At 42.0% G+C, this 20,132-nt stretch overlaps 1 protein-coding gene across 10 annotated transcripts in view; it reads right to left on the bottom strand.

The window, feature by feature from the left end:
- The window catches only part of MLLT10 (MLLT10 histone lysine methyltransferase DOT1L cofactor), a 222,898-nt gene that overhangs the window by 30,391 nt on the left and 172,375 nt on the right, over positions 1-20,132 (bottom strand). For all 10 annotated transcript variants that reach the window (XM_073334203.1, XM_073334205.1, XM_073334208.1 and 7 more), the window contains one exon: positions 16,575-16,753. In XM_073334203.1, the coding sequence (XP_073190304.1) occupies positions 16,575-16,753 (179 nt within the window). The remainder of the gene's footprint in view (positions 1-16,574; positions 16,754-20,132) is intronic.

Below are 20,132 nucleotides of genomic sequence, written 5' to 3'. Positions count from 1 at the left end.
ATCCAATCACTTCTATGTCAGCAGAAAGGAACAAATCAAACACCTACTGTAGCTCTGCATCTGATGAAGTGAGCTGTAGCTCACGAAAGCTTATGCTCAAATAAATTGGTTAGTCTCTAAGGTGCTACAAGTACTCCTTTTCTTTTTGTGAATACAGACTAACACGGCTGCTACTCCGAAACCTGTAGCCTTCAGTTATTCCCTCTCTGAAAGAAATATCCTGGCCCTTACTCAGGTGCTTAAAAGCCTGGAAAGTTTTCCATCAATGGCAAAGCTACCATTTTATTAACTGGGCTGACCTATCCGCAGGAAAATTTCAACAAGCAAGCTTTTTCACTATTTAATTATTTGAAGTAAAACAATTTGACTAGATAATTCTATTAGAACATGCTAGACAAATGAAAATAGAAGAAACACAAAAGAAGTCTCATACTAACTTCAGAAGTGAAAAAGACAACTTCTCAACCAAGAAGGACATTTCCATTGATGTGCAAATTAAAATATAGATCATGTTTTAACTTTATACAAACTATGAATATTCCTTCCATATTATTATTTTAAAAAATTAAACTACTATATTGATTTTTAGAGCAACACAGAAAAGGCAAGTAATTTAAGTCACTGTAACCATGATGAAGACTATCTATAAAAACAGATAACCAAATGCTGGTTTTAAGAGAAATCAATTGTTTTGATTAAATTTAGGCATAAATCTTTCAATTAAATGAAAGAAAGCCCCTATCTTTCAAACAAAAGCACTCAAATACTCTCTAAGAGAGGCAAGAATGAATACAACTGAGAAACACAGTGGGATTTGAAAGGCAAAATGAAAAATTAATGGCACACCTACATAAACTAATTTATACCTCTGCCCACTGTACAACAAGGGCATATCAAATGATTAAAAACCACAAGGGTAGAAGGTCTGTCTTCTAGTAATGTGAAACATCTATAATCTCCACTGTATTACTGGTTTAACTGATCTCTTCTATGTTAACTAAACTGGATATTCTGTAAATTATTCATTAATTCAACTCTAATTGTTTTAGAAATGGGCAAATTAACAACAATAATATTTAATATTGAAATATTACATTAGGGTACAAACTCTTTTAAAGTAGAATTTACACAATTTTTCAAAATTATGAGGGCATACAGGTATAATATTCTGGGGATTCTCCATCTCCTTCACAACCTAAATGAAGTTGAGATTTAATTCAGAGTAATAATCTGGATTCCCTTTTACCTCAGTTTGTTCCCTATTCCTTCCACTTCACTACCTCATGGTAGTTAACCAGTATCTGCTTTATAGATTTGTGGTAATATCAAACTTAAAAGAAAATCAGTCTTCCTTAAAACCAAGAATCTATATATTGGAATCCCAAATTAATTCTTTATCCTGGCTGGCACCAGACAGCAGGATTTGATTTAGCAATAAAATCACTATCAAAATTATATTTTGCAGTAGTCTTATTTTCTTAAACCAACTTGATCCAAGATACACTAATAATGCTACAAATAATCTGTAATTCAAAAAAGCTATTCACAGTTATTCCATAATATTAGTAGTAATGAGTGAGCTGTTTTTTCAATAAACATTGGTATTTTAAATTCCTAAATAAAGCCCAGTACTCTTTGTTGTTATTCAAATGATGAAAGAAACATCCACAATAACCAAGTCCAAAGAATTACTGCTCTCTGAAGGACGCTTTCAAAATAAACTACATTTTAATATGTGGCCTGTAAGCACTTTACATCAGAAATGAACTTTGCAGCTTGAAACAAAGGATTCACTATACAAAATGATGTATAATATTTTGAAAGTCATACCTAAACATTCAATTTCACCTAATATTTTTGTTTTCTTTCACTGAATATAGACTAGAAAATTTCACATTTTTCACATTCAGCACCATCACTATTGTCTCAAGCAGCTAAATTGAAGTAGTGCTACATTCAGTTCAACCAAGAGGTCAATGTGCCTCAGTTGCCTGGAGACTGATGGTTGCTACAGCAGCACCAGATAAGCCAAGCTAAATAAGCTTCAGTTTGAAGGCAGAAAGCATTTACGACTAGACTGAAACACAGATGCAGTTGTCTCAGCATGCAGTAGTGTGCAAAATCATGCAAGTGCCTATCAGTCTAATTCCATGTTCATATAAATATGTGTAGTCCATCTTACTGAAACCAGAAGAAAATATAAACGGTAAAGATTTTAATTAGACTAAATACTGGATTACTTGCAACTATGATTCCTTTGTTCTTCTAGTTGAGTCACATGTTACAAGGAATTTTCCCTCTGGCTGTAAATTCCTCTTCCACCCTACTCTTCCCCACACCCATACCCAAAATCCTCAATCATAATGAATGAGAAGAAAAAGTCTTTTACCTAATTTTGCCTGGAAGTAATCAACAATTAATCAAAACAGGTTTGAAATAATGAACAAATAAATTCATACTGAAAATCGTATTAACATGACAGTTTCTTAATAACACTGACTCATGTCAAATCTCCTGAAGTTTAAATATAATTCGATCAGATAAAAATGTATTTTGTTGAGTTTGGGAGGGAAGTCACTATCTTGCACTTTCATTTCCTCATAATGCAGAAATCCCTCCTCTCTTATTGTAAAGGGATGATGTGAAATGCCTTCTAAATCAGTCAACATTACCTCCACTATAGAATGATACAAGGCATTCCCCCTTTACCATAAATGCTCTCATACCCTGAAGGCCTAGGAACTGAGGACAGAGTTCAGGACCTGACATCTGATTCCCACATATGGTAGTGTTTTGAGCTGCCACTAGACATTCAGATCAGCCTGAATATTAACAATTTAATTTCCCAGATAAAGACTATGTCAAACTGGAGTTAAGGTTGAGTACATAGCAGTAATTTAAGGGTAAAAATGTGACAGAGATTTTATAATTACACCAAAAACAAACACTAAAAACACAGGAAATAAAGAGGAAAGGTTAAATTTAGAAGAAATCCAAACAAGTTCAGACATGGACATGCACAATTAAGGCACCCAAACCTTAACTCTGCCCTGCTACAACGCTATACAAGAACCATACAATTATTATTACATTATAGCATAATAGCATCCACACTCCCAGATTAGATTTAAAGGATTTATTTTTTTAAAAATATTTTGCTCATGGTATTTCTGCAGGGTCGAGTTAAGGCTGTTTGGGTATTTTAACTGTACTTTGTATTTCTACATGTTGACCTAAATGATGGCTCTTCCTGTAGAGTAATAGCATTTGCTGACACCACCATAATTGGAAATATTGTTAGGAAAATAGAAAAGCGAGAATTGCCATATTGGATTAATCAATCTAGTCCAGTATCCTGTTTCTGACAATGGTCAGCACCATATGTTCCAGAGGAAGGTCCAAGGAACCTCCTCATTTCTAATAGTTAGAGTTTGGCTTCAACCCTGATATATAATGTGTAATCTGACCTGTAAAATTTGTTAGCATTAATTATGACAACACTGGATATTATTATTCATACCCATTTTTGAATCAAGCTAAATTCCTGATGTCAACAATTTCCTCTGGAAATGAGTTCCAAGGTCTAATTATATGTTGTGTGAAAAAGTATTTTTTAAACAGTTTTGGGTTTGCTATCTTAATTGAATGGATTTTCCTTTATTCTTGTGTTATGAGACAGGAAGAACAGAGGGATTTCTGGCTCTTAGCTAGTTTTGATCAATGTCAATACTTTGCTTCTTACCCCATGACTAGGAGCCTCTTATGAGGTACCCTGTCAAAGCTATTTTGAAAGTCTAAATTACGTTAACTGGTTTTCCTTTATTCACTACTCTGATACATTCAAAGCATTCTAACAGATTAGTGAAACATGATTGCCCTTTGCAGGAACTGTGCTGGTTAGACCTATCATATCACAATTTCCAGATGTATTATTACTCTATTTTTAATTATTATTCATACTGAAAGTAATATAAATCATCCTGAGAAAGACCTACACAGATGAAGGAAGTAGTCAGTTTAGTTTTAACATTAGCAAATCTTAATGTTTTATTTTGGATCTAAAAATTAAAGGCAACAGACATTATAATTTAAGTAAAAAACCCATAAAATGTATTGAGAACGAAAGGACCTTGCTCTAAAAAAAAGAAAAATTTGATATGGCTTGAGGTCATGATGTTCCTCACCTCGAGTACATCTCCCACTTCTCTGTAGTTTAAATCTAGAACTTATTAACTCTAATAATTTTCAATAAGAAAACTACTAAATTGATCCAAAACATGGGAGCTATGAGTTTAGGTTGCAGAATGGATATAGAAACTCTCCCTGGTCTCCAGGGCTTTGGATCAAATAAAGACATATCAGGATGTTAGTAAAAATGATCAAATCCAGGTTGAGGGACATTTCACCTGTGCTTTTGGGCATTTATAGATGTAGAAATGAACCAGAGTATTCAAGCTCACTCAGGGAGGTCTTCATTGATTGAGATGGCCACTATCTTTATGCTGTAGCTCTAAAATATCAAACAGGTTTGTAACCATGGAAATGACCAACGAGGAAGAGTTTCCACATATGTTCCACAGGAGTAGGATGCTACAAGGACAGACTTACTTGGAAGGAAATCTTTGTGAGAGCTACTGTACATTTGAGAAAAGCAAATTACAAAGGGTTGGGGAGATAAGATTCCTATTTGTCTGATTAGCTTCTCCCAACAGAAGAAAAAAGTCCAAGAGAATCGTGGCTTCCAAAGGCAGTTTCCATGTATGAGAAATGAGACTAATCATTCGTATAGTATGTGCCTATTTCAGGCTCTGGATTTGGAGATGAACTATTAGGATGATATTTTAGACCTTGGTTACTGTGCCACAGAAGTTCTCTATTATAGTGGATGATCCAAAGAGTGTCTAATCCTCATCTTCAGCCATCGTTTGTGGTTGTGAATGATGTCTTGGGTTCAAAATGGGGAACCCATTTAAATCATCATATAATTATAATACAAGATTTCTGGAAACCTCCAAAGACCTTACTTATCCATCCACCAGACCCCCACCTCACTCAATGTGCAGAATGGACCTGCTCTGGGGATTATTCAGAGTTGTGGTATGAACAAGACTGTTGTCTCATTTCAACCCTGCCTCTGCACTAGAGTTCCTATGTGATGCTAGGCAAATCATTTAAACCAAGCTTTTCACAGGTGACCACTAAGTGCATGTTCCTCATTTTCTGGGTGCCCAATTTGAGGTACCTAGAACTCCAGCTCAAGTCAATGAGACCTGTGCTCTGAACAAATAAAGTGCTATACAATGCTATGTTCTCTGAAAAATCAGGCCATAGGCATTTCAAACTGGACACCCAAAATTAGTGGATACTTTTGACATTAACGTCTTTGTGCCTTATTTCCCCATCTATAAAATGGGAATAATGCCACTATCCTTCCTCTCAGGGTTGTGGTGAAGATAAATTTATTAATTTATGTGAAGAACTCATATGTTCAGATGAGCACCACAGAAACCCCCCCAAGGAAATTAATTTTGTACTCTGAGCAGGAAATAAATGATGCAATAAATAATGCATGGGGCCACACATTGAATGATGAAAATAAGATTAAATATTGCATAGCTGCTCATTCAGTAAGCACCGTCCATCCTGTACATTAAATGAGACAAGGGCCCTGTGGAAAAAATAGTCTGTGATTATGTAAAGACTGTATCATAATATATATGCAGAAAGGGGCCAAATTAAGGTTGTCTGAGCAACCTTAATTTTGGCATTTTCTAACTTCTGAATGCTTGGCTTTGCAACCTTAATGCTCCTTCAGTGCATTTTGCCCTCTGTAATATTATACCAAATGACAACGAAGAACTCACTGTTCACCACTGTGTCAAAAATCTGTACACCGCTTTGGTAATGGAGTATCATGCATTCAGCGACTCCTTCGCCCCTTCATCTGCCTGGCAAGGGCACTATATTAATGGGAACTCCGAGCTGAAGACAACACTCATCATGAGAGGTGTCTCAAGCATTTCGTGATTACTTCCAGATTTGGGATGGAAGGGGGATCTCAAACACAGACCTCTTTCCCAAATGAGAAAACACACAATGCCTTCAGTACTGTTCTGGAGGAGGCAGACATGCTGGCACTTTCACAGATAACTTACAATAGAACCTCAGAATTACGAACACCAGAGTTACTAACTGACCAGTCAGCCACACCCCTCATTTGGAACTGGAAGTAGGCAAACAGACAGCAGCAGAGACCAAACTAAACAAAAAACAAATACAGTACAGTACTGTGTTAAACATAAACTACTAAACAAATAAAGGGAAAGCAGCATTTTTCTTCTGCATAATAAAATTTCAAAGATGTATTAAGTCAATGTTCAGTTGTTAACTTTTGGATGAACCACCATAATGTTTTGTTCAGAGTTACAAACATTCCCGAGATCTTCATAACTCTGCGGTTCTACTGTACTTCTGGATCGACAAAAATAGTCCTTGTATGTCTTCGGCTACCACTGCTTTATTAACAAGGTTCTTCAGGAAAATCAAATAGGACCAAGCCTGTGATTAAACTAATAGTTTCAACTTGGACTTGACAGTTTTGATTCTGAAGGTCTTATACGATATAAGCTTTTTTGTATAAAAATATTCTGTCTTACAAATAGATTCATAGATATTTAGGTCAGAAGGGACCATTATGATCATCTAGTCTGACCTCCTGCACAACGCAGGCCACAGAATTTCACCCACCACTCCTGCAAAAAACCTCTCACCTATGTCTGAGCTATTGAAGTCCTCAAATCGTGGTTTAAAGACTTCAAGGAGCAGAGAATCCTCCAGCAAGTGACCCGGGCCCCATGCTACAGAGGAAAGTGAAAAACCTCCAGGGCCTCTTCCAATCTACCCTGGAGGAAAATTCCTTCACGACCCCAAATATGGCGATCAGCTAAACCCTGAGCATATGGACAAGATTCACCAGCCAGATACTACAGAAAATTCTTTCCTGGGTAACTCAGATCCCACCCCATCTAATATCCCATCACAGGCCACTGGGCCTATTTACCATGAATATTTAATTACCAAAACCATGTTATCCCATCATACCATCTCCTCCATAAACTTATTGAGTTTAATCTTAAAGCCACATAGATCTTTTGCCCCCCATGCTTCCCTTGGAAGGCTATTCCAAAACTTCACTCTTCTGACGGTTAGAAACCTTCGTCTAATTTCAAGTCTAAACTTTCTCGTGGCCAGTTTATATCCATTTGTTCTTGTGTCCACATTGGTACTGAGCTTAAATAATTCCTCTCCCTCTCCGGTATTTACCCCTCTGATATATTTATAGAGAGCAATCATATCTCCCCTCAACCTTCTTTTAGTTAGGCTAAACAAGCCAAGCTCCTTGAGTCTCCTTTCATAAGACAAGTTTTCCATTCCTCGGATCATCCTAGTAGCCCTTCTCTGTACCTGTTCCAGTTTGAATTCATCCTTCTTAAACATGGGAGACCAGAACTGCACACAGTATTCCAGGTGAGGTCTCACCAGTGCCTTGTATAACGGTACTAAAACCTCCTTATCCCTACTGAAAATACCTCTCCTGATGCATCCCAAGACCGAATTAGCTTTTTTCATGGCCATATCACATGCTTGTATTAAAAAGACATGTAAAGCTGCTACTTAGCGTTTAGATATTTAAAGTGGAGGTCCAATTTGAAAGAGCAATCCTGCACTCTTACTTAACTAGATCTCCTCAGACCCATCTTCTTTGAGGATTGTATCTGCCAGTTAATCTCCTAATACTGCCAAATACTCAAAGAAAGGTTACTCAAATAAAAATATATAACAACTCTTAGTAATTATGTTTGGACACTTCCTCTACTAAAAATTACAGTGCAGTGCTGCAGGTACAGAACGGCTATTATTTCCTTCTAAGAGTTGGTTACATTTCAGCAATGACTGATTAAGCCTATATAGAATTTTAAGGATAAAGGCATTCTAAACATTACTGAATCATGGCTTTTGTTTTCCATAATTAAGGTAGAGTTCAGTTTTGCATTTAAAACAGGGATTCAACCATTTTGTTATACACAAACAATACAGCATAGCTCCCCAAAATTATAGCATTTACTCTGAATAAAGAATTAATCTTCTGATAGTTTAAGTAAATTTGTTAGTTTATGAGTTAAAATTAATTAGAAAATGGTTGACTTAAGAAATTTAGTATCCTGTGTCAGACTTTTTTTTTGTCCCAAGTGACCTTGCTAAAGAAATAGGACAGACTCCTCAAACTTCCCATAGAGTTAACACTCACTGAAATCTGATGCATGGCTACACTTTAAATTATTTTTTTTTATTTTAGGATTAATAGGTTTTTTCCCTTTAATCATTTTACTATTATTTTTCATAACTGAAAATATTCTTCTTCAGCAAGACCGATGAGTAATGTCCTACAGACCAATCTATGAAGAACTGCCCTCATTCAAAATGGCTGACATCTACTGTTCTCAATTGGAAAGAAACTGCCAGTTTCCCTTAAATCAAAGACACAAACTTTCAAAATGTTCATGCCTTTTCATTATTCCCAATGTAAGTAAATTCAAACTGCCCTCAGGCAAGATGGTGGCCCTTGACAGTAAAGGTGTTAAAAGTACCTGTGATCCCAGTCAAGACAAACCTTACAAGAGAGGTCAGTCCCCCTTACTAGGCTGTTGCCTCTGAAGCTCAGTGATGAAAATCCCAGCTAACGTGTTCATCCATTGTTGCCAGATGCAAAACTAGATACAGAGAAGTGGGGGCAGCCTCTCTTCCCCAACAATTTTTTTTCTAAATGAACTGCTGGGAGAGACGGAACCATCCTTTCTCTCCCCAGCTTTCTGTGCCCTCTCACTAAGCCTGTACCTGGGAATGAGAGAGAGAGAGGTGGAAGTGAAACCCTCTGAGCCTCCCTTTCCATAAGCATGAGAAGCTGTGGACAAGGTGCAGGGAGGGGAAATGGGGAAGGAGGGTCTTCCTTAAAGGGGCTGGAGTTGCAGCTAGTAGCTGTCTCTCTTCCACTTCTTTCCTTCTACTAGTTGCTCAGTTCAGGGCAGCACAGTAGGGAGGTGGTAGAAGAGAAGGGAACTAGGAAAAAAGCAAACAGAGCAGCTTGGAAGGAAGAAGCAGGGCTCATGTCTCTCCAGCCCTGCCCCTGACCCATGCAGTGTGTTCTTCCCTCCAAGCTGGCCCCTCTCCACTACAGTATCCAGGCCTCCCCACAGCAAGCAAGGAACACATCTCCCTGAAGTCATCAGTCCCTTCTATACAAATGTTTCTATTGTCTTACCTCCCTCCCTCCTATAACCTGACTCACGTGCAGTGCCTGGAGAAAAGGACAACTATGTTGACAATGGTGACATAGTGTTCCTGGTCATGTTTCAGAATGGCTGGAAGGTGGAGTTTCCAGTAGAGCCAGAGAGAGAAATTATGAGCAGGGTTTCTGTTCCAAAATAATTTTATGTTTGAGAGAAAGATCCTCTGACCACAGTTCAACAGATGTTGTCCATCTCCGGGAAACACTGAGGTATCAGAACTTATAATATTTCTATGCCATAAAGTACGCATTTTCTGGTCAGCCATGAACACTCCAATTTCCTGATTAATGTTCTTCCAGTACTTATTAATAGCTTTCATTTAGTGTTGGGATGCACTGGCAGAGCTGTAGGGCAAAGGGAGTTGCAGTGCACTGGCAGAGCTGCAGAGTGTAGTGGCACTGGCTGACTGGCAGAGGTAGAGGTGAATGGGTCTTGGGGTGCACAACCAGAGCTGGGCATGCCATGCCTCCTTCACCCGAGTTCCCAACCTCTCTCTCCTCTCCTACAATCCATCACCATTTATCTCCCACCCCTTGCAGCAGCTCCAAATCCCTCTTCCCCTATTCCACCACTCCTCCGCCCACAAATATTCCTCCCCTTCCAGGAACCATTCACATTTATTCCCCCTCCCAATACTTTGATTACATTCCCCCAAAAATAAAACTGTCTCCGGGGTCTCACAAATTGTAGTATCCTCCAGTCATTCAGTTCAAAACTCATTTTGTCTTAGGTGCGGGCTTGTGATTAACTTATCCTTACATATGTTAATTGAAGTGTGAGTTCATAGACACCAAGAGTTCTGTAATTCAGCCAGTCATTAGTTTTTCTCACTTTAACAGTACAAGGCAGCAGAAGAAAACAGTTTTTTGGGAGGGACCTGTAACTCAAGAACCCCTTGGTCAAAGGACCCCACATTTGGGCCACTAAAGCTACCCTGCATTGCCATGAGGCACATCAAATTTCAAAGAAATCCGACTTTGTAAGTTGAATTAAGGGGACTTAGGACGCTCCAGCTTTAAACAGATGTCATGATTAAGGCTACGATTATGTCATGGATGTCACGGAACCCGTGACTTTCATAGACCTCCATGACATTTTCTGCTTCAGCCCCAGGCAGCTCTCAGCTGCTGGTGGCAGCAGGGTCCCCACAGCTCCCAGCCGCCATGGCAGCGGAGGGGCCCCAGACCTCTCTGGCCAGGCAGGTAGGCCCCTATAGCTCCCAGCCGCCATGGGCAGCCCGCCGGCTAGGGGAAACTTGCAGCTCCCAGCAGCCATGGGTACCCACCGCAGCTCCCAGCCACTGCGGCAGCAGGGGGACCCTGGACTTCACTGCTGCCGTGGGACCCTCTGCAGCTGCCTGGGTGGGGGGTCTCCAGAGTTCCCAGCCTCCACAGGTGGTGAGGTGACCCCCAACCTCTCAGCCATGGTGGGAGGGGGAGGACTCCAGCAGGCAACAGGGGATCCCAGAGCTACCAGCTGCTGCAGATGCTGAACTCTCCTTCCTTCCCATTTTGTAAGGGACATTTTTAATATAAGTCCCAGACAAGTCACAGTCTTCTGTGAATTTCTGGTTACTGCCTATGATCTGTCCATGAATTTTAATAAAAAATATCTGCGACAAAATCTTAGCCTTAGTCATGACGCACCCTAACAATACTGGCAATCTCGTGCCATTATAATGAAATTATGATCCACTTATATATATAAAATCCGCTCCCTGGGTCTAACTATTATAACTTCTTGACCAATGGAGCACAAATAATCCCGCTCAATACCAAAAAAATACTTAAGATGCTAGAGCATCAGTATACAATCTCTGATAAGAACAAATAAAAAAGGCAACATGCTAGACTTCTACAGTTCCCTGTAAAAAACTAACAACCTCACTATAGTAAATTGTGAAAATCTAAGGTCAATTCTGCAAATACAGAATCAATGATCACAAACTAGAGGCGCAAACCAACAGATATAAAGCACAGTCTAAACTCAGAGGAGCAACTGTGTAGCCAGTATGACAAAGAAGAGATTGTGACAGAGACTATTTGTATTTCACTGTCCAAATGCAAAGAAATGCAAGAAAGCTTATTTCCTCAAATTAACAGGAATCAAAAAACTTCTCAGCAAAAAGTGAGAAGGAAAATGTGCCTGACTTTGGGATAAAGAAAAGACAGCAGCATGGTACATATTACATAGTAACTTGCCACTGGATGAAGAATGGACAGCAATGACAAACACACATACAGCAGATCAACCCTCAAAACACACAGTTTATACCGATCTTAAGTGGGTCGTATCCATCTCTGACAGATACTCAAGGGGTCTGCCTTTTTCTTATATTTTGGTAACAGCTGAATAGCTTGTCACGCCAATAAAGTCTCATTGAATGTAAAGGTATTGTAAAAAGGAGCAGAGCCCAATCCGAGGAAAGCAATTGCGAGGTGTGAGTTGGTATACCAACCCTACACTAGACCAGGAGGGGTTAATGAGGCCTGTGGGTGTAATCAGCTTTGTCTTCCAACACTTGCAGTAACTGTCAATCCTGGAGAGAGGAGGTAAAAGAGGAAAACCCAAGCTCAATGGGGGTTGGCTGGGAGAGTGCGTAGATCTCAAGCTTGCTCTGTGAAGGCAGGCCTGACAGGTGTTCGAGATTGCCATGAAGCTGCTTGGGCAGGGAAGGATGATCAGCTGGAGCTAAAACCTAAGTGTCAAAACCTCCTTGGGGCAGGTAGGCCTGGTGCAGAACCTTTTTGTTTCTTTTGTTCCTCAACTAGTTTGGATCTCCTTTGTTTTGGATCCTACAAGAGTCAGCTGGGGAAGAGATATGAGAAATGCCTACCTACAGGCCACTCTAGGAAGCAGCCCAAAGACATAGCATAGAGTCTGAACAAACTCTGCTTCATAAACTCTGCTTCATTCAAGGTCCCTGGGCTGGAACCTAGAGTAGAGGTCAGGCCTGGGTTCCCGTACCAACTTGTGTAGGATGGGAGCATGAAGACCACAGAGCCAAGGGCTGGCAGGCCTAAAAGCCTGAAGTTGATCCAAACCTCTGGTGTGAAGCTACCAGACTAGTGGAACATTGTGCTTGGGTTTTCCCGGAAGGGGCAAGACTAAAAGTGACCCGGCCAGAGGGCTGAGTTACAAGAAGCGGCAGACCACTGCAGAGCTGGCAGGGCAGTCAGAAAGAGACACAAAGGAGAGCGTGCTACACCATGCACAGCCACTGGAGGCATGGTGGCCGGTGAGTCATATTGTCTACCGACGGCAGCAGAAAACAGAAAAAAGGATGTGTCAAGAGTTGTTCCAAGTGATGAATTTTCAAATACACAACAAGTATGGGAAGCTTTAGACACTTTCTGGTGAACTGTAAGTTATCTTCTCAATCTTTTTCTCTCACTCTTTTAAAAAAAATAACTAAAGCATTCACCAGAATGCACATACAACTATTGACAGGTAAATGAATGGTGAAGCAGCTGATCAATAATTTTTATCCTTAATATTTAGGCCCTACCAATTTCACGGCCATGAAAAATGTGTCACGGACTGTGAAATCAACCCTCTCCCATGAAATCTGATCTCCCCTGCTTCTGTGAGCCTGGGGCTCCTAGCTGCTAGTCTGGCTGCACTGGGGAAGGACAGGAGTTTTCCTTCCCCTGCACAGCCACTCTTGGTAGGAAGATCAGACCCACATCCAGAGGCAGCGCAGGAGCTGGGCTCCGGGCTTCTGGTCCCCTCCCACTGCAGCTCCAGGTGCCGAGTTTGGGGCTTTCGGGGCTTCCTCCCACAGCGGCTTCTGATGGGCAGGGGACTTTCTCTCCCGGCAGCATCGGCCTAGGCTCTGTACCCCTCCCCTCCTGCTGCAGCTCCAGGCACCAAGCCCAGGGTTCCCTCCACTGGGGGCTTCCGCTTCTGGAGGCTGCATCTGGGACAGCCCGGGCTTAGGCTTCTGCTCCCTGCTGCTCCAGCCGGGGCAGCTCAGAGCTTTTCTTCCCCCCCACCCTGCACCGCTGCCACCCTTACCCCACGGCCGGGGCAGTCTGGGCTCTGGGCTTCTCCCCTCCTTCCCTGCCCAGCTTCTGCTGTAGCTCCGGACACCAAGCTCTGGGCTTCCTCACCCGGAAGCTCCTCCAGGAGCTGTGGGCTTGTGCTCCTTCCAGCTGCAGCAGGGGCAGCCCGGGCTTGGGGTGTCCACCCATGAGCAGGTCCAGCCAGGGCTCAGAGCTTCAGCTGGGGCTTCGGGCAGTCTGGGCTTGGGGTGTCCACCCCCGAGCTGCCACAGCCAGGCAGCCTGGGACTCACGCTCGAGCTGGGGCTCATGCCCCCCTGTTGCTCCAGCTGGGGCTCGGGGAAGCCCAGACTCACGGCTTGCACCCCCCTCCCATTTCAGCCAGGGCTTGGTGCAGCCCGGGCTCAGGGCTTTCACCCCCCTGCCACTCCACCTGGGGCAGCCTGGCGTCAGGGTATCTGCCTCCAAGCCGCTCCAGCCCGGCCTCACGGCAGCCTGGATTCGGGGCTTCTACCCCCTTGATGCTCCAGCCGGGATTCAGGGCATCTTGCCCTGCGGCTCCTGTAGGGGCTGAGGGAGCCCTAGTAGGGGCTTCTACCCTGGGGCTTTTTCCAGGGCAGGGGCACCCATTTTTCCTAGGGGGCCCGCAAATTGCCTGGGGGTGCCTGCCTTAATCTGTCTCCAGCATGGACTACAAGCTAGGAGCCCTTGGCCGATGGTGCTCCCAACAGCATGGCGCAGATCCTACCCACCTCCACCTCCGGGAACCTGCTGAGAGGGTACTGCCTTCAGAGCCCAGCTCTTCTGAAAACAGCACAGAAGTGAGGATGGAAATCTTGGGAATCCCCCTACAACAACTTTACAAACCCCCCCTCAATCCCATTTTGGGTCAGGACCCCCCACAGTTACAGCACTGTGAAATTTTAGATTTAAATATCTGAAATCTTGAAATTGACCAATTTTAAAATCCTCTGGCCATGAAATTGACCAAAATGGATCATGAATTTGGTAGGGCCCTATTAATATTCATTGGGTTGTCCCATGCCTTATTTACTGCACAACCTCTAAACCCTGCACTGATTAAATAGTTTTTGTTAGAGTTTGTTGGAAACTTTTAATCTGATTGATTTTCCAACAAAAAATGCCCTTTTTGCAAAACTTAAATTTTCCGCAGGAAATTTCCCACTCTTCTGCCAAAAGTGAAATTGACACAAGTTTTCCAGGAGGGCTGCTGGGACTGAGCGTCCTGGCTCTCAGCCTCCTCTCCAGCTCCAGGGTTGGAAAAGCAGAAACCTTTCAGCCTCCCTCCCAGCTCTAGGGCCAGAGTCTGAGTGCTCAGGCTCTCTGAACCTGTAGCCCTAAGGCTGGGGAAAGGCTGACAGAGTTTGGGGAAGGCTGAGTGACTGGGTCTTCTAGCTCTTTGGACAGCTGGGCTGGGCTCTTATCAATTTGACAGAAAGTAAAACTGACAAGAGCATTCTAGACAGACAACTAGGAAGCTAAACATTTCCATCTTTGATGTTTTGTCCTGGTTTGGGAGGATTTTTTTTTTTTTTTTTTTTGGAAAGGGAATTCCTTTTTCCTACCGGTTCTAGCTTTTATTACTTCCTACTTTTCCATAAGGCCGTCATTGCCATAGTATCTGTGTTCCTCACAAGCATTAATTAATCTATTTTCACAACACTTCTGTGAAGTACAGTGGTATTATCCTTGTTTTACAGATTGGGAACTGAGGTGTAAAGGTTAAGGGCAAAATGTCCCCTTTGGGCATCTTAATTTCTGAATACCCAACTCTGATTTTTTCGCAGAGGTGGTATGGTCCCACTGCTCCAACTGATTTCAACTAGAATGGAGAGTGCTCAGTACTATTGTAAAGTCCTGGACATCTGGAGTTAGAAACACAAACATTGAGGAGCATACAATTACTGGCTACTTCTGAAAATTTTGGTCTAAATGACTTGCCCAGTACCACATAAGAAATCTGTGGCAAAACCAGACATAGAACACAGTTCTTCAAGTTCTGAGTGGTTTACCGAATTTACAAGACCGCTCTTTCTTTGTGCAGCCCCCTAACTCATTCGCTACGCATTTTCCAACATCCCCAGTGTCTGAGGCAAGGATGCTACAGAAAAACAGCTTCATTTACTACCTAACACTGCCTGATTCATTATCCATGCTGTGTACTGAATAAAGCATGGGTTTGTGGGGGGAAAAAAAGTAGTATGATTATGTAATTAAATACTCCTAAGGAGTAAAAATAATTAATTTTGGCATTTCCTAACTTGTTAGCATTTCACTTTGCAAACTTTATGCTCTTCTAATTCAACTTTTTGCATTGAATTTCCACGTTGTGTGTGCGCGCGCTGGTGGTGTGTTTTTGATTTTTTTTTTTTTTTAAAAGAAAACTGAAAAACCAGACATTCAAGCTCGTGCATCAGTTTATCTGCCTGATAATGCTGAATAAAGGGATTTTGAGATTCTGTGTTTGGATTTGAAGGGGAGTGTAGGTTAGTGCTTAAACAAGGAACCAAAAGCTATCACCCTAGGGTTCCATTTAAAAACAACAGCAGCAGCGCTTTGTATTTACACAGTGGATATTCGCCAGTGGGTCTCAAAGCACTGCACGAAGATGGGTATGCAAAAATAAAATTGTTTATTGTCTAACACTAATGGCCATAATACTTTTCATTTCTATGTTTACCTTATCAATTGTCTGCATTGTGTAACTTCTGATTTATAGTCATTGCTATGAACTACCCTCCTTTTCCCCATTTGGAAAATATATTGGGTTATTTTATTTTATATTATTATTGCTGCTTTCACTCCCTTCCCTTCTCAACAGGGACAGTTTTCAACTAGCATAAGCTTCTTTTCTGATTGCAGAATTGTGACATTTTGGGCAGCTAGTAAAATATTTTTAAACAACAACTACTCATCATTCAGATTAAGTATTTCCACACAATCTCTCTTGCTCATAACAGCTTTCAGCTCTGGGAAATTGACCTCTTAGAGGGCCAAATGTTATAGGCAGGGCTGGCAAAAATGCCTATTATTAAGGTTGTCAGATGCTTCCCATTGCATGACCCTTTTCCAGTTGCTTTTAAATTCTCCAACTAGAACAATTTGGACTGAAATTTTCCAAGCTGGGAAATCTTTAATTCTTTTAAACTGAAAAACAATTCGGAATAATATTTTTACCCATCCAAATGCCTGTGATGATTTACCTGAGTTGTTGCAACAACAGTAGTTACAGAAGATGTAGCTGAAGGTGACAAAGCTCCCACTTGCTGCAAGTGACCAGAAGCCTGCTGAGGTAAATGAGAACTGGAAATGGGAGTGTTAGATCCTGAGCCAGATACCGCATTAGGAAATGATACTGCTACATCATTGCTGCTATAAATACCTGGAAAAAAAACAACAAAAGTTTTATATAAAATTTCTCTCTTGTATTCATTAGTAGACATGCATATTTACTACAGAAAATTAATCTAGCAAGTTAACTAAAAAAAGCTGAAGTCAAGATTATTTAATGCACATTACAGAAAATTACTGTATTAGGATTTCAAACACAGAGATAGAAATATTCTAAACTCCAGAATATTTCAAATGTCTAAGAAACATGTGTTCTGATTTAGTAATTAATTCTTCTAAAATGTGTGTGACAGATCATAACATAGCTTTTATACACCATATCGAACGCATCTAACTATTAGCGCTACCACAATTTGTTGCTAAAATGCTTGCTTTCAAGTGATCCTGTAATCTGTTTACTACTCCAGTGAGCTATAGTCCAAGTTGAAATGGGTAAAGAATTGCGCATTGTCTTGTGCAACTGAAAATCATAGAATCATAGAATATCAGGGTTGGAAGGGACCTCAGGAGGTCATCTAGTCCAACCCCCTGCTCAAAGCAGGACGAATACCCAATTAAATCATCCCAGCCAGCGCTTTGTCAAGCCTGACCTTAAAAACTTCTAAGGAAGGAGATTCTACCACCTCCCTAGGTAACGCATTCCAGTGTTTCACCACCCTCCTAGTGAAAAAGTTTTTCCTAATATCCAACCTAAACCTCCCCCACTGCAACTTGAGACCATTACTCCTTGTCCTCTCATCTTCTACCACTGAGAATAGTCTAGAACTATTTGATGGGACAAGTGGTGCTATTCCATTAACTCAAAAACCCAAATGCCACAGAAACTTCAAGAAAAGACATCAAACGTTGGAAGACTCGTGATTAAATCATGAGAGTTGGCATCTCTGTGAATGTTAATGTTCCCATAAGAAGTCTTTGGTTATTGGGAGGAGAGAGGTTGGGTCTGAAATTTTCTGCTACAGCCAGGTAGTTCAAAAACATTCCTATCATTGCCAGAAAGACAAGAAACAGCTTAAATTTTTCAGCCATTCCACAGTAGGCTTTTTAGCAACTGTTAAGAACCTTGCAAAATTAGTAGTAGGTTGCTGCAACTCCTAGTTTAGTTTGATTTTAAGATGGAGAATAAATGTTCCAAGATAAAAGGTATTATCAGATAGTATAATGCTCATGGAGTGAAAAACTTTAGTTATTTTTTTCAGAAAGACTAGATATAGTTTAATTTGCCAATTCATCAAGAATAGGCTTTGTAATAAAATATACTACAGTTTGACTACTTGCTGTTTCTGCAAAATCATTTTGGTTTTAGGAAGGAGATGGCCTCTCTCAGTACTTTGCTGCACCCTTAAAAGAACCACATTCTAATACTGTTAGCCCTGGTCTACACTAGGACTTTAGGTCGAATTTAGCAGCGTTAAATCGATGTAAACCTGCACCCGTCCACACGATGAAGCCCTTTATTTCGACTTAAAGGGCTCTTAAAATCGATTTCCTTACTCCACCCCTGACAAGTGGATTAGCGCTTAAATCGGCCTTGCCGGGTCGAATTTGGGGTACTGTGGACACAATTCGACGGTATTGGCCTCCGGGAGCTATCCCAGAGTGCTCCATTGTGACCGCTCTGGACAGCACTCTCAACTCAGATGCACTGGCCAGGTAGACAGGAAAAGAACTGTGAACTTTTGAATCTCATTTCCTGTTTGGCCAGTGTGGCAAGCTGCAGGTGACCATGCAGAGCTCATCAGCAGAGGTGACCATGATGGAGTCCCAGAATCGCAAAAGAGCTCCAGCATAGACTGAACGGGAGGTACGGGATCTGATCGCTGTATGGGGAGAGGAATCTGTGCTACCAGAACTCTGTTCCAGTTTTTGAAATGCCAAAACCTTTCTCAAAATCTCCCAGGGCATGAAGGACAGAGGCCATAACAGGGACCCGAAGCAGTGCCACGTGAAACTTAAGGAGCTGAGGCAAGCCTACCAGAAAACCAGAGAGGCAAAAGGCCGCTCCGGGTCAGAGCCCCAAACATGCTGCTTCTATGATGAGCTGCATGCCATTTTAGGGGGTTCAGCCACCACTACCCCAGTCGTGTTGTTTGACTCCTTCAATGGAGATAGAGGCAACACGGAAGCAGGTTTTGGGGACGAAGAAGATGATGATGATGAGGTTGTAGATAGCTCACAGCAAGCAAGCGGAGAAACCATTTTTCCCGAAGCCAGGAACTGTTTCTCACCCTGGACCTGGAGCCAGTACCCCCTGAACCCACCCAAGGCTGCTTCCTGGACACGGCAGGCGGAGAAGGGACCTCCGGTGAGCGTACCTTTTAAAATACTATACATGGTTTAAAAGCAAGCATGTGAAAGGATTACTTTGCCCTGGCATTCGCGGCTCTCCTGGATGTACTCCCAAAGCCTTTGCAAAAGGTTTCTGGGGAGGGCAGCCTTATTCCGTCCTCCATGGTAGGACACTTTACCACTCCAGGCCAGTAACACGTACTCGGGAATCATTGTACAACAAAGCATTGCAGTGTATGTTTGCTGGCGTTCAAACAACATCCGTTCTTTATCTCTCTGTGTTATCCTCAGGAGAGTGAGATATCATTCATGGTCACTTGGTTGAAATAGGGTGCTTTTCTTCAGGGGACACTCAGAGGAGCCCGTTCTTGCTGGGCTGTTTACCTGTGGCTGAACAGAAATGTTCCCCACTGTTAGCCACGGGGAGGGTTGAGGGGGTAGCCACGCGGTAGGGGGAGGCAAAATGTGACCTTGTAACGAAAGCACATGTGCTATGTATGTAATGTTAACAGCAAGGTTTACCCTGAAAGACTGTAGCCACTGTTTTATAAAATGTGTCTTTTTAAATATCGCTGTCCCTTTTTTTTTCTCCACCAGCTGCATGTGTTTCAATGATCACAGGATCTTCTCCTTCCCAGAGGCTAGTGAAGATTAGAAAGAAAAAAAACGCACTTGTGATGAAATGTTCTCTGAGCTCATGCTGTCCTCCCACGCTGACAGAGCACAGACGAATGCGTGGAGGCAAATAATGTCAGAGTGCAGGAAAGCACAAAATGACCAGGAGGAGAGGTGGCGGGCTGAAGAGAGTAAGTGGTGGGCTGAAAAGAGGGCTGAAACTCAAATGTGGCGGCAGCGTGATGAGAGGAGGCAGGATTCAATGCTGAGGCTGCTGGAGGACCAAACCAGTATGCTCCAGTGTATGGCTGAGCTGCAGCAAAGGCAGCTGGAGCACAGACTGCCACTACAGCCCCTGTGTAACCAACCGTCCTCCTCCCCAAGTTCCATAGCCTCCACACCCAGACGCCCAAGAATGCGGTGGGGGGGCCACCGGCCAACCAGCCACTCCGCCACAGAGGATTGCCCAAAAAAAAGAAGGCTGGCATTCAATAAATTTTAAAGTT

The sequence above is a fragment of the Lepidochelys kempii genome, chromosome 2 (genome assembly GCF_965140265.1).
Source record: "Lepidochelys kempii isolate rLepKem1 chromosome 2, rLepKem1.hap2, whole genome shotgun sequence".
In the NCBI taxonomy this organism is placed as follows: domain Eukaryota; kingdom Metazoa; phylum Chordata; order Testudines; family Cheloniidae; genus Lepidochelys; species Lepidochelys kempii.
Note: the sequence above shows the minus strand (reverse complement) of the source record. Positions and strands in the feature narration are given on the sequence as shown.